Below are 14,944 nucleotides of genomic sequence, written 5' to 3'. Positions count from 1 at the left end.
TGTTGGCCAGGATGGTCTCCATCTCTTGACCTATTATCCGCCCTCCTTGGCCTCCCAGAGTGCTGGGATTACAGGCGTGAGCCACTGCTGCTAAGTGTGTGATTTAAAACATTCTGCTAGACCATAGTGCTCCTAAAAGTATTGTTCTGATATTATCACAATGGTGTTTTGAGTGGGGAGGTTACTCTCAAAAAGATTTGTGAGTGAACTTTCTGTCTAATGGAGTAGCTCATAAATTGATATATAAGCAACCTGAAGGAATCATATCAGCTTGGACTAGAGGGGATAGACATAGTACAAAATGAAAAGAAGCATTTGAACTCTGAACTTTTATGTACAGGGAGTAAGCTCGTAAAACCACTCAGCTGGGAACACAAACTACTTTCTACGGAAAAATGAGGACTCCAGGGAAAGCATCAAGACCTCAGCGGACAGAGCCAAGATTCATGGAGAATCATTCTCAGAGGAGCAGCTCTGGGTCCTAAAGCAAAGAACTGGCAACACACGCTTGGTAAATTCTAGGATCACTACAGACCAATGACTGCTGTGCACCATCTATTTCCTACCTTTTTGAGCAGTATCTATTGTTGCTATCTTATGCTTTCCCACCATTGTATATGAGTTGTGTGGAGGACAGATAACTTGTCTGTTTCACGAGGTGTCACATGAAGAGGAATGATAACCTAGAAACAGAACCTAAATGGTCTCTTTCACACATGAACATAATTCAAGATATCCTGGTATCTGAAGTCCTCCCACTTTGTTGTTATTTGTTAATCAATATTATCATGGCTATTCTTGATTCTTTGCTTTTGCATGGCACTTATGTGGAACAGACTCCCTGCATGTGTACATTCAAGACCAAATGGCCAAATGCCCAGAATCCTTGAATTCCCTTACCATTTTTTGACAAAAAGAACAAATAAAATGTGAAACTGTTACTATTTGTAGTAGACAAGATTATGTATGCAGAAAAACTATAGATTCATTTTCCCTAAAACAGTATCATGTAAATCCAATCACACAGTATGTAATCTTTTGTGTGAGTCTTCTTTTACTCAGCATAATGTTTGGAAGATTAATCCATGTTGTTGAAGTTTACTTCTTGTCATTGATGAGTTTATTATTTGAATATATTATAGCCTTTTCATCCATTCTTCTGTTGATGGACACCTGTGCTATGTCCAACTTTTGGGCATTTTGAATAGTTGTTATGAACACTCTTTCAAAATAGTTTCTGTGAGCATATATCTTCATTTCATTGGTATAAATGCATAGAAATGATATTGCTGGGTGGATAAGGTGTAAATTTTAGTTTTATAAGAAACTACCAGAACTATCTCCACATTTTTCGTATTGTTTTATATTCTCATCATCAATGTACAAGAGTTCCAGTTATTCCCCTTTGCATCAAAATGTAGTGTTGTCAACCTTCTTTGTTCTAGTTATTCTAATGAATGTGGATGGCATCTTATTGTGATTTAAATTTGCATTTATTTTGATTAATGATGGTAAGTTATTTTTCATGTGCTTGTTGGGCCATTTGTATATCTATCTTTATGAAGTGTTTGCACAAATATTTTACTGACTTTTTTAAGTTACAAGGGTGCTTTATATAGTCTCAGAACCATTCCTTTTTCAGATTTATATGTTGTAGATATATTTTCCTTCTCCTTGGTTTGCTTATTCATTTCTTAGCAAGTCTAATTTTCCTCTCTTTTGTGTTCCTCTCAAAACTTTATGTGAACTGCTATTCTTCTGTTCATAATTGGTCCTTTTTTTCCTGGCTGCTTAGAGGACTTTTCTCAATAACTGAATATCAGCATTTTGACCATATGCAAGGTTTTCTTTTTATTTATCTTATTTTGGTTTTACTGGTTTGTTAACTCTGAAATTGACATCTTCCAACAAATTTGGAAAACTGTCAAACATTATTTCTTCAAGTACTTTTGCTTCATTCTCCTTTTCCTCTCTTCTGGGACTCCAATTGCAACTATAATAGACATGTTGATATTGTCCCACAGGGACATGTCTCCTGCCTCTCTTCTCTGTGTTCTTGAGTAGAAAATATATATTTTGTTGTATAAGAGACACAGGAATTATTATCTGACTCCTATAGAAAGACAGCTGATACTAAGAGGCTATATGGGAGTTGGCAGAAAAAAAAAAAAAGAAGCCTGAGTTGGGAGTGAGCTCCTCTCCCATGCAGTGAGGCAATGGTGCATATTTCCCTAGGTCTACATGTTGTCTCCTTGAAAGGCTCAGATTCATCTTAAAAGGGATTCTGCCTAAGAGAATCTCATGGAGACCATGTGATCCCATCAAAATAACAAGCTTCTAGAAGCCTAGAAGCTGAAGAGAAAGATGTTTACAACTAGCAGGAGTAAAGAAAATAACAGGTCAATGGATGTGTAATAGAAGATCTCTAAACAGGAGATCTCTAAAAAATTTCCAAAATGAATCCATGAAAAGAAAGATGCCTTCCTCTAAGCTCAACCTAAAGTTGCCCCAAAACATCACCTAAAGGCAACTTGAAATAAGAAAAGAAAATAGAATTTGATCAGACATTCCACCCGACTTCAAGCTTCCAGCCTGTTTCAGGCTAAACTGGACAAGCAGATAAGCATTAATTGAATCAGAGTGGAGATTTTTACTACTACTTGGGAACAAGGATAAATGATCAATAGACTAGAATAGATTTTATTGTAATCCTTCAATGACTAGAAAAGCTATGCGGTTTGTTTAGTATTTTATGTAAGGGCTGAAAAAATATGAATTCAGAAAGCAAATTTGAAATTACTAAAAAAAAGAAAAAATAAGGTTAGCATCTGCATATGTGTATTTGTGTGTGTGTATGTTTGTGTGTATTCTGTAGCACTGTAGGATCACTTCTGTCATATCCATATATTAAATTTAGGTATCAATTACATGCCTTGATGGTATATTTATACACAGACAGGATTATGTGTGTGTGTGTGTGTATGTGTATGTGTAAAATACTGAAATATTGACAGTGATACATGAGAAAATTGTATCAATTTTTTTTAGTTTTTAGTTTTTTTATTTCTGCAGTGAATATGTATTCTATATGAAACAGAAAAAAATACACTTTTTCATGGAACATGAATCTCTCAGTCCATTTGGTCCACTATAACAAAATACTATATACTGTGTAGTTTATGAACAATAGAAACTTATTTCTTACAGTCTGGAGGCTGATAAGTCCAAGATAAAAATGCCAGCAGATTTGGTGCTGGTTAGAGCACATTTCCTGATTCATAGATGGTTCTCCCATTCAGAAGGGGCAAACAAGCTGCCTCACACCTATTTTGTAAGGTTTCCAATACCATTCATGAAGACTCCACCCTCATGATTCTATCACCTCCCGAATGTCCTACCTCTTAATACCATCACATTGGGCATTATAATTTCAACATGTGAATCAGGAGACACCAGAGTACAGCAATGAGTTAGTACTTTTCAGTTAACAAACAAGTATCTCAGATATTCTAATCAGGTCCTTACAGTTACCATCATTTTCAAAGTTTTGATTTTGCTGGTTTCACACATTAGAGAGAAAGTGTTTTATTATTTCATATTTGAAGGATAAATCACATTTTAGTTCTCTTTATTAAGTGGTACACCTGAAAATTCCCAAATGCTTTTGTAGCATTTTCCTTAAGGAAACTGCCTTTTTCAGACTTTTAAATTCTGTCATGATACTCAGCCTCAGATCTGTAACATTTGTCACACAAGAGAATTAATGCTTTTTTTTCTTGACTTTTTCTGTGTGTGTGTGTGGGGGGGGGGGGGGGGGGTGTGTGTGTGACTTAGTATCTCCTAACATTTGTTTTTTCTTCTCTTCTCTTTCCTGGATATTGATTACAGCATTGTAGCATCTCCCTAAGTTTTTACTTTTTAAGGCTGTTTGACATTTAAAGCATGCATTTAAAAAATCCCGGTAAATCCATGTGTTTTGCCCATTCTTTTCAATTTATATTTTTGCTCTTTTACTGCTGGCTGTATAAACTCTTTACACTCCCTCAGTTTTTATGCTGCCTGCAAGCTAATCATTTAACATACATTTTATTTTTTCATTGAACTTGCTTTCAATTATTTTCTCCTAATATTTACAGAGAGCCTTTAAATATACACACAGTTACCGTACTATCACACATATTAATAGCTCTCTGCTGTGGGTTCTAGACATAAATGGGTGTGTTAGGTCCCTCCATTTCTATTTTTCCCCCTTACAAATACTTTAATACATTGAATGTGTAACTTACTGCCCTTTCTACTTGCATCTTCTCTGGTTCCTTTAATACTTTTATATCACCTTGTTACAAATGGGGCATTATTTAAATATTTATTTGTTCTAACTATTAAATTTTTCTTTATTGCATAAAATACACACACACACACACACACACACACACACACACACACACACACCCCTGTGGAAAAATGCAAGCAAGAAAGAGGGAAGTAACTATCAAAAGGCTAAAAATCAAGCTGATTAATTCAACATTTCTTAAATTTACTAAATATATTTAAAATTACTGAGGAAAAAAATCAACAGTGATTTCATTTTCTAAATTCTGTGATAATACTGTGCATAGAGAGATCAGTGTAATAAATTTACTAAGCTCAAAGGATAATCAAGGCTAAAAAAAAGAAGTCACATTTTTCAAACCTACAATTTAGTTTAGATTGGTTTAAATTATAGAATGTTCTGGTACCCAGAATCAATCTGCAAGAGATGTAGCAATCTTGATGAAGGTCTCAGTAAATTCTTTCTTTACTTCAAGACGGAGGTTAACAGATCACATATCCCTTTACAAATTAAGCCCTGTATTTCACAGGTAACAAAACACTCAGTCAGTCAAGGATCAAATGCTAATATGTAGTGTTGAATCACCCAGGAGTGAAAGATGCCATTGCATAAAGATGGGATACCTCCTTTAGATTCCGAAATATTTAAACTCCTGAATCCCAATTCTCCTTTGATCACATGAAAATCACCATGTTATTTATATGGTCAGTGTAACCTGTAATTGCAATTATCATCACATAAAACATATCAAATCCACTAATTTCCAACCTGCTTCTATCATGCTTGTGGTCTAAGCATGGCAGCATACGTTTTGCAGTGTTTGAATTGTATTATTGAGAAATATACATCTGAAAATATATTTCTATATAGGCTGTAGAAACCAATTGTCTTCACTGATATCAGTCTCTTCCCATTCATGTTCCTATTAAAGATATACAAAAAGGATAAATGCTTGAGCAGATAGATATCCCATTTTACGTGATGTAGTTATTACACATTGCATGCCTATATCAAAACATTTCATATACCCCATATCCATACACACACACACACACACACACACCCCTACTAAATATCCACAAAAATTAAACTAAAAAATTGAAAAAAAACATATACATTTTACTCCTGAAGTAAACATGTTAAATAAACACATTCCTTGTCCTTTTGATCAATGCCAGAAATTATAAGGAAAAAATGAGAAAAACATTTTCCTACATAGGACTGCATGCAAGTGTTCCCAGTCTACATAATGTAGAAGACAGTGGAGAAATATCTAGGCTGCCCATAATTTATCAATCTTCTTTCTGTCCTCTTCTCTGTAGTGGATGGACATTTGGTGTCCATCAAATAACAAAACAACTATGTGTACAGTACTTGCAAAAAAAATTAATGTTTTCTAAAGCATTTTAAGGTTTTCTGTTATTCTTATTTTTGATATACTGAGAGCCCCACCCCAACCATATTTCTCTCTTTTTAAATCAACAGTTATATTCTCTATTTTGCTTCTTCTAGCAGTTACTCTAGAAATTTCAACATGAGCATTTACCATAAAGGTAATCCATGTTAACTCTTCATAACAATGCAAGAACCTATAAACAATTTAACTCATGCCACCATCCTCTCTCTTGGCTAAACTTTTATAAGGTGATATTCTAGTTATATCGTATCTGTTAAAACTAAAAATTATGTTAAAATTTTAATAATGATTTTGTATTACCTAGATGAGTGCTGTGTGGTTGGCTCAAGTTTTCTTCTTCTATCTCATACCTTTCCTTTGTGGTCATTTTTATTCTGGGCAAATGTTACTGGTAGTCCATTCATCACAAGTACTGTCAGTGTTTGTCTCTAGTACTGTCATTTTGCCTATTGTCTTGAAAGTCTTATTAGTATGGATTTGTAGGGAACAGTTTTCTTTCAGAAAATTGAAAACGTTCATTTGTCTTCTGGTTCCTACTGTTATTATGGAAATATCACTTTTAATCTAATAGTCACCCCTTGAAGGCTCCCTGTCTTTTCTTTGGCTACGTTATGATCTCTTTTGTATCTTGGATTGTCTGCAGTTTCACTATGATGTGCCCAGTGTGAATTTCTTTGCATTTATTATTGTTTTTAAGATTAGTGCTTTTTTTTTTTTTGAGGGGGGATTGGAGTTTTTCTCTGTTGCCCAGGTTGGAGAGAAGTGGCGTGATCTCAGCTCGCTGCAACCTTTGCCTCCCAGGTTCAAATGATTATCCTGCATCAGCTTCTTGAGTAGCTGGGATTACAAGCATGCCACCATGCCAGGCTACTTTTTGTATTTTTAGTGGAGACGGCGTTTCACTATGTTGATCAGGCTAGTCTCAAACTCCTGACCCAATGATCTGCCCCCCTCAGCCTCCCAAAGTGCTGGGATTACAGGCCTGAGCTGCCAAGTGTGGCCTAAGATCGGTGTTTTTTATCTAGTCTGGATTATTATGTCATTTTCTATTGGAGTATTTTCTCTATATATCTTATGATCTCCTACTGAAATGCCAATGAGAAATATCTTATACCACTTCATACTATTCTTTTTTGTCATCTTTTTTTAATATTTCTATCTCTTTGTCTCTCTGGGCTACATCTTGTTCAATTTCTTTTCATTTATCTTCTATTTTATTAAGTCTCCCTTCAGCTGTGTCTAATCTGCTCTACCTACCCTCCCCACCAATCTACTGAGTCTCTCATTTCAATTCCTCTCTTTTTCCACTTGTGGAAATTTTATTTGGTTCTTTTTAAAATGTGCCTAGACATATAGTCTCTTGTTCCTTCACTATTTTCTGATATTGTCCTTTATTTTTCATTTTAGCATCGTAAATGCTATTATCTATAGTCTGTGGTTCTAATTTGTAGTCCATTATTGTTTTATAATTCTTCATGGCTTGTTTCTTGATTTATTTTGTAATTGCATTTATTGTGACCTCTGTTTCATAGGAATTCTTTGAAAACTGGATTTAAAGAGATTCCTCTAGGGAAGATCTATTCATATTTCTGGCAGGTATCTAGGGATGTTTGTACTCAAGTAAAACATTGAATTATTGGAGTCAGAGCTTTTCAGGTCACACAATTGATGTAAATTCTGGATCTAAACTCTTAGGAACAAGAGTTTAAGATTAACAATTTTCCTGGATTAAAAAAAAAAAAAAAAAAAAAACTGATTTTTGTCTACCCAGAACCATGCTGGAACATGCACACATTCTTGATGTATCTTTCTAAGGTGCAAGTTTTCCTCCAATTTACTCAGGGTTGGTGTCTCCCAGAGCTGCAACATACAGCTTCAGGGGTACTATTCACATTGTGGTCTATGTAAAAAGCATTCCCTGGAGGCATATGCATATAGCGTATTATGTGTTGCTCTTGGTGTCACCATTTGGCTTTAAATGAACATCTCAGATCTGACCCTTGCTTCTACCCAAGCTTGGTATTCTTTCCCCAGATCACTTGATTCATTAATACAAAGCTTTCTAGGTCACCAGAAATGAGCAGACAGATTCTCTGGGCAAATGCCAGCTTTAGTAATACCCTATCTTTTAGAGTTTTTGCTTATTGGTTCCCCCCCAACCTATAGCCCACTCTGCCAATGCAAGCCAATCAGTGAATTTAAAAATATTTCTTACATAATATATACATTATTGTTATATGTTTTTTACTGAAAGGGGTTCTCTGGACATTGGGTTTATCATATTGTCAGAAGCAGAACCTATGGAATCTACCTCCGAAAACAGAGACCTAATTACTCTTCTCTCTGCTTCTCATACCACTCCTGTGGGCAGAAGCTTCACTAGCCATGGTTTCAGATATTGGAGCTCTGCTTGTTGCAGTCTTCTGCACTATAGTGGCTTTCTTTGATCCTGGAGAGTCTCCAAACACTCAAATAATAATGGAAGTTGGAGTTGGCAGGGGCACACAGTTAGAAAGGGAGACCAGGAGGAAAGCTGTACTTCTAACTTGTCAGGCTGATCATTTGATCCTATTTTGATATTCTCAGTTTCCCCCTTGTCATATACATTGTTATTTGATATTAAAAATAATTTTTGCCTACTGCATTCAGAACCTATAACTTCCTAATAAGGAATTCATTGACATTAATTTGCTACCTTTCTTCTTCTAAAAAATGACTATTTCACAGCTTCACAGAGTTATAAGGATCAGTTATTGAAGGTGTAATATAAGACCCTGCTATGTACTGTGTATAAATTATTATTTCTATTTTATAGCTAATTATAATAACAACAACAATAGTAATAGTAATAAGAGCTAATATATATTGTCAGGCACTGCCCTAAATATTTGACATGCATCAAATTATATGATCTTCACAACAACCTGTGGGTTAAGTGCTATTTCTATCCCCATTATATAGGCGAGAAAATAATCTTAGAGAAGTTAATTTTCTAAGTTTGTATGGTAATAATGATAAATGGGGGGTTTAAACTCAGGTCGGTCTGACTGCAGATCCTATACCTTTTCTTTCTATAAAATAGTCTACTCTCCTAAAATCACGTTGGGCATTTGAGGAGGCAGTATTTTTATGTGACAAAACAACAAAACAGCATTTTTGGTGTTGCTAAAGAGTTAATATAACTTTAGAGGACCAGAGAGGATATTTTTTCAAACTGAAAAAAGTTTAATGCTTTGGCTTTTCAAAGAACATTTAATTCTCATGGCCATGCCTATCCTGTATTTCTACATCAATTGCAGATGAACTATTAACTTTCAAATTTGTCACTCTAGGGTTCTATTTACATTTTTAATGGAGTAAATATCAAAGGAACATAAAGTGTAAGTTAAATCTAAGAGACTTTTCAAGAGAAATAAGTGATGAGAGCAACAGAATGTATCTCAGTGCCCTATATATCAGTAAAGAATTAATTAAATGTATTAAGGAAAATGTAGCATCAATTTGCTGTAATTGAAAAAAAATTTTGAGAGAAATTATTAAAACCAGATTTAAATAAAGAAGGCTTGGTATGCAGGAAACTTGTTTGGCCACCAAGGACCTTTTGCTAATGAGCTTTGACTTGGTTAAAGTCCCTCTGAGAGAGAAGATTTAGTCTACAATTGGCTTGCTAATGAGCACTGTCAACATGTAGATTACTCTCTGGTGCTCTAACTCTAAAACAAGGTGGAAGTTATCCTCTCAAGTAAACTTGTAGAACAGAACTTGGTCAGCAATTTTCCCTACCACCTTCTGTCAGCTACAAGTCACCAGAATTGTGTAATTTTCTGGACAGGATGTAAAGAATAATTATTGTACAATGAGATGAATTCTAATTTCTGAAGCATCAGGAGTTTCCCTTTAGTAACTCTCCCAGCTGAATAACTGATCAATTATGAATTTTAATAATCAACATGGTTAGATATTTTCTAGATTTAACATATACTGAAATATTATTTCAGCAAGAAAAACAAATATTTTAGCTATTTAAGCAAGTTTCTTTAACTTTTAAATAGCTACACTCAGTCTGGGGTGTTGAAACGTCACTTTAACCAAAAAGAACAAATTGAAAAGCCTAACTTTCCATCAACTTCATTTTTGTAAACAAATTCTAACATAATTTAAAATAAATTTTGAATGCTCCCAATTTTCACAGAAACAAAATTCTGTAGTTTATCATATTGTTAAGGAAGACTGTGATTGTCATTTATTCTGAGATAGATGCAAATCCATTTATCCTATCTTGGGGGTCAGAAAAGTGTATCACTAAAAGTTTATCCTAAAAGTTTATCTCTATGCAGTTATATACTTAAATTAGTTCATTAGGGCCAAAACTTTTTAAAATAGATGAAATCACTTCAGTATAATAGTGCTGTTACAATTTAAAATTATCTTTTGCTCTGTACTATTGCAGGGAAGTTTAAACTTTCCCTCTGAAGGTTCTATAATTCAATCTGCTGAAATAAACTGACAATAGACAAATTAACTGGAGACAAGGCATACAAATTTATTATCTGCAAGCACAGGGGAGCCCCACATTATATGAGACTCAAATAAGGGCCAGATGGTTGAAGCTTAACCACCCACTTCCTAGGGAAGAAAGAAGTGGGGAATGTGGGCAATTTTAGAGGAAGAAAAAATAATTTTGGGGGGAAATAAATGGACCCCAAACATCTCCAACAGCCTGGGACAAGGCTCATCTGGACTCTGAGTGTAGTGTCGAGTCTTCCTTCTTGCACAATATGCATGAATTACCTCTGATTAACAAGATATCTGGAGAAGGGATTCACAAATGAATATATTCTGGGGGGGATCCAGCTTTTAAGTACACAGGGAAACTTCAGAGAAAGCCCTTCAGTGCATTTGCTATTCAGGACGTTCTCTTAGCTTGAAATCCAAAGTGGTATATATTGGGGAATCATTTTCTGACTCCCAATGCTAGTTAGAAATGGCCAATAATTTAATATTGATCAGTGAAATCACTCTGATGTGTGCTTTCTTGATTTCCTTCAACCTTCTTATGTGCAAGTGGTTGGGACTCTAACCATTATTTAGAAATATAATTATCGAGTAAGTGAAAATTCTTAGGCTACAATCTACATATACACACATTCATTTATTATGTTTTGGCCTTTGTTTCCAGGCTTATCTATTATTATAGAGTCACATTAAATGTGAATTGCTAGTCCAACTGTGAGATCACTTCTTCATCTAACCTTAGTTCTCCCGGCAGCTATCTCTAGGAAGAGAAACTCAAACACTTCATCCAGGTTATTTTGTTTAAGCATATAACCAATTTTAAAGTTTATTTTAGTGGAGCTGGTTGGACTTACAAATTTTGTGTTGCTTTTTAAGTGTAAAATTTAGAAGTCTCTGAAGATTCTGGAAGTAAAATTCTACTTATCATAGACAACATCCCCGTTTTCTTTTTAGCTCCTGTTCATATCTTTTAAAACCCAACTCCAAGTAGAATCTTTCTTCCGTGAAGCCTTTATTTACTCCACCTGTTTCCAATGTTGCACAGCATTCAAAAATTCACCTCAAATTATATTCTGTTTCACTTAGAGATAATCACCTTACGTTATTCTTTAAATTGTTCGATTTGCTTATATCTTATCTACAGCTAAGCTGAATGTTTATTAGGCAATCTTTAGAACTGAAGATATCTCGGATAACCACTTTTCTTCTGGGGATTCCCCAAATTTCAGTAACCTACAGGAACAAAGTTTTATTTCTCAGTCACATAAATGTTCATTGCAGGGGCTTAGATTCTGTTTCATGTCATCTTCGGTACTGGGCACAGATTGAGGAAGTAGCTACCATTCTGGAATGTTATTCATTTCATTACAAAGAGAAGGAGGAAATTGATAAAATATGTCACTTCCGCACTTAATTGGTCAAAGTCAGTCACACAGCCATTCCTGAGTACATCAAAATGTGGTTGTCTATTTCTATCACATTGAGGAGCTAAAGCAATCTTACAGCCACGCCTGAATTCTATGTTTAAGGAAGAGGTCATACGTGATACTTTGAATTTAGAACAATAATGCTTTCTACCACAGAGGGAAAATACAGGAAGATAATGAAAATATATCAACATAACTTTGTCTAGCTACTTGTTCTAAATCGGTGGATTAACTTGACATTTCATTTTTCAAAATTCTTTTTTTTTTTTCTTAATGCAGGGAATCCTGACAATCTCACACCCTCTCCAGCCTCACTGTGGCTAGTTAATAAAGCATTACATAACAAACAGAACTTTAACAATTACTCTTTAATGAGATAGCTGCAAAAATACCTTTTATCAATTTCTCTCAAAATTGCAATTCACCAGTCCCAAGTTCATTAGGGAAACACAAGAACACTCAACATGGTACTTGATATTAAGCATCTTATAATTTTATACGAAAGTTAAAGTACAAATGCTCTAATTCAGGGCAGAATGTGATGAATGCTTAAAAAGAAATACAAAAATGCCATAATAAGACAAGGTAGGAACCATTCACTCACAAATTTAGAGCCACTTAAGTGCCCCAATTTTTCTCATTTTCTTTTTTTTATTGTTATAATAATTATGCATATTTATTTATTTTGGAGGGCATCTTTAAAATGACATTGTATTAAAAGTCTTAAAATGAAGAGACAATAATTAAAGGCATGGAATAAGAAATTATGGTTAGTTAGAATTGCTACATTACAACTGTAAAATTTTTCTCTTTGCTCTGGGGAAACATCCTGTAATAGGCAATTTTAAAATTTTTAAATAATATAAAAGGGGAGCTAACTACCTGAACATTTAAACAAAGTGAGGCAAACATTTTATGTGGTGAATTACGTTTATGGACTTGCGTATGTTGAACCAGCCTTGCATCCCTGGGATGAATCCTACTTGATCATGGTGGATGAGCTTTTTGATATGCTGTTGAAATCTGCTTGCCAGTATTTTATTGAAGATTTTTGCATCTATGTTCATCATGGATATTGGCCTGAAATTTTCTTTTCTTGTTGAGTCTCTGCCGGGTTTTGGTATCAGGATAACCAAATTGATGCAATAAAAAATGATAAAGGGATATCACCACAGATTCCACAGAAATCCAAACCATCATCAGAGATTATTACAAACAACTCTATGCACATAAACTAGTAAACCTGGAAGAAATGGATAAATTCCTGGACACCTGCATCCTCCCAAGCCTAAACCCGGAAGAAGCCGAAACCGTGAATAGACCAATAACATGGTCTGAAGTCAAGGCAGCAATAAAGAGCCTACCACCCAAAAAAAGCCCAGGTCCAGATGGGTTCACAGCCGAGTTCTACCAGACATACAAAGAGGAGCTGATACCATTCCTTCTGAAACTATTCCAGACAATCCAAAAAGAGGGAATCCTTCCCAAATCATTTTACGAGACAAACATCATCCTGATACCAATTTTTCTCATTTTCATCACTGAAGGTCCACTGATTCGTATTTGTCTTCCTTCAGTTCTCCTGGACTATTCTTTAATATGAGACTCTTAACACCATTTTTTTCCTTCACACTGCAGGGTCAGGTTCATCATTTTTTCCCTCTCTCTCATTACTTTAATCTCTACCTTTTCATTATTATGTTTTCTTCATCTTACCACTTTTCCCAAATTTTCTTCCCCATCAGAAATAATTCTTCTAAACCTGTATTTCACTTAGATTTCTAACGCTTCTTGAACTAGAAATCTCGATGTACTGCCTGTACTTCTGCAATTCCCATTCACGATTCAAACCGCTGTAATCTGTGCCTGCTATCATCCTTTTAAAGTTGTGCTCTTAAAAATAAGAGGGCTTCTCAATGGCTAAATCCAAAATTGTGTATTTCTGCAGTATTGAAACCTGTTGACCACTCCTTATTTCTTTAAGCAATATTTTCTTGAGTGTCTGAGATATCTCCTCTAGTCTCAAAGTACATATTTTATTTCTAAATCAGTTTCCATACTTTTAAATATTATTTTAATGTTGATGAGTCCTATAGACCCACAGTTCCATTTACCACATGGATATCTTACATGCAATTAAAATGCAGGTTAAAAAATGACCTTGTCAACCTAAAAAGAAACTCAGAGAGACAAGCTTTCCTGAATAAATGAATGTATTTTGGAATAGCAGAGAATTTTAATTCAGGGTACACAAGCAGTGGCAGGTCATGGGCATATGCAGGGGGGCTGAAGAGAGAGGGCATCTTTTAAAGACAAAAGTTCACATAAGCTGTTTTGAAACTAAAGTTTACAAAGACCAAAGATAACAGGGGTTTGCTACAGAAGTTGGTGTTAGCTAATTTCTAGGAGAGCATCCTTGTGCCAGCAACTTTCCTGGAATTCTACAATCTTGAGGAAATTCTTACTGTAAGTTTCCTTGACAGTTTATGTGGATGAAGAGACAGTTTATGTGCCTTTGAGAAGCATTTAAGCATGGGGGCTTCTTTCTCATGACATCTCCCAACTCCATTTTGTTAGAATTTGACCTAAGTGGCTCCGTTTTATGACCCAAACTTATTCTTTCATTGGTATTCTCTAATTTGACTAATGGGTTCACCATTCCTTCTAATCAAGAAACCCAAAAGATTTAGTGGACTTTACCACCTCCACACCTTCTCATTTCTAAAGAGTCTTTTCATTCTGTTACAACTTGACTCGTAATTCCTCCTGCTCCTTTCCTTCTGTTCTACTCAGTATCCCCAGTGACTAGCAATGTCGGACAGATACCAGATTCTCAATAAATATTAGTTGAATGAACTAATCACCACTTTCTGATGTTTGCTCCATGTGAAATGTCCTTCATTTGTTGTACAGATAGCTCAAATACCCCTTTCTCCTTAAAGTGTTCCCTGACTCCTCAACAAAGAGCTACTTACTCCTCTGTGTTCTCACAGTACTTTGTTAATAACTCTATTATAGGTGAGAGTTTGTACCTTTTATGTTATATTTATGTTACTGTTTGCCTTTATATTTTTCCCATTCGATATTGACATTCTTAAGGACAATCATCAGAGTGCTATTTATTTTTGGTATCCTCACCATCTTTGCAATGTTTAGGTGAATCAGCACATGGTTGGATATTGGGATGGATGTGAAGTTACTAAAAGCTTCACTGAGGAGACAACATTTAAACAGTGCTGTTTTTAAAGTGGT

General features: G+C 35.0%; 1 protein-coding gene across 2 annotated transcripts in view; it reads left to right on the top strand.

The window, feature by feature from the left end:
• The window catches only part of LOC101047868 (sperm-associated antigen 16 protein), an 832,481-nt gene that overhangs the window by 768,235 nt on the left and 49,302 nt on the right, over positions 1-14,944 (top strand). The window contains exon 7 of one of the 2 annotated variants that reach the window (XM_074399065.1): positions 341-12,968. The exons of the other annotated variant lie outside the window; for it this stretch is intronic. Within the exon in view, the coding sequence (XP_074255166.1) occupies positions 341-399 (59 nt within the window). The 3' untranslated portion in view covers positions 400-12,968. Of the gene's footprint in view, positions 1-340; positions 12,969-14,944 lie in introns of those variants that run through there. 2 annotated transcript variants of the gene reach the window in all.

The sequence above is a fragment of the Saimiri boliviensis genome, chromosome 5 (assembly GCF_048565385.1).
Source record: "Saimiri boliviensis isolate mSaiBol1 chromosome 5, mSaiBol1.pri, whole genome shotgun sequence".
Classification (NCBI taxonomy): domain Eukaryota; kingdom Metazoa; phylum Chordata; class Mammalia; order Primates; family Cebidae; genus Saimiri; species Saimiri boliviensis.
Note: the sequence above shows the minus strand (reverse complement) of the source record. Positions and strands in the feature narration are given on the sequence as shown.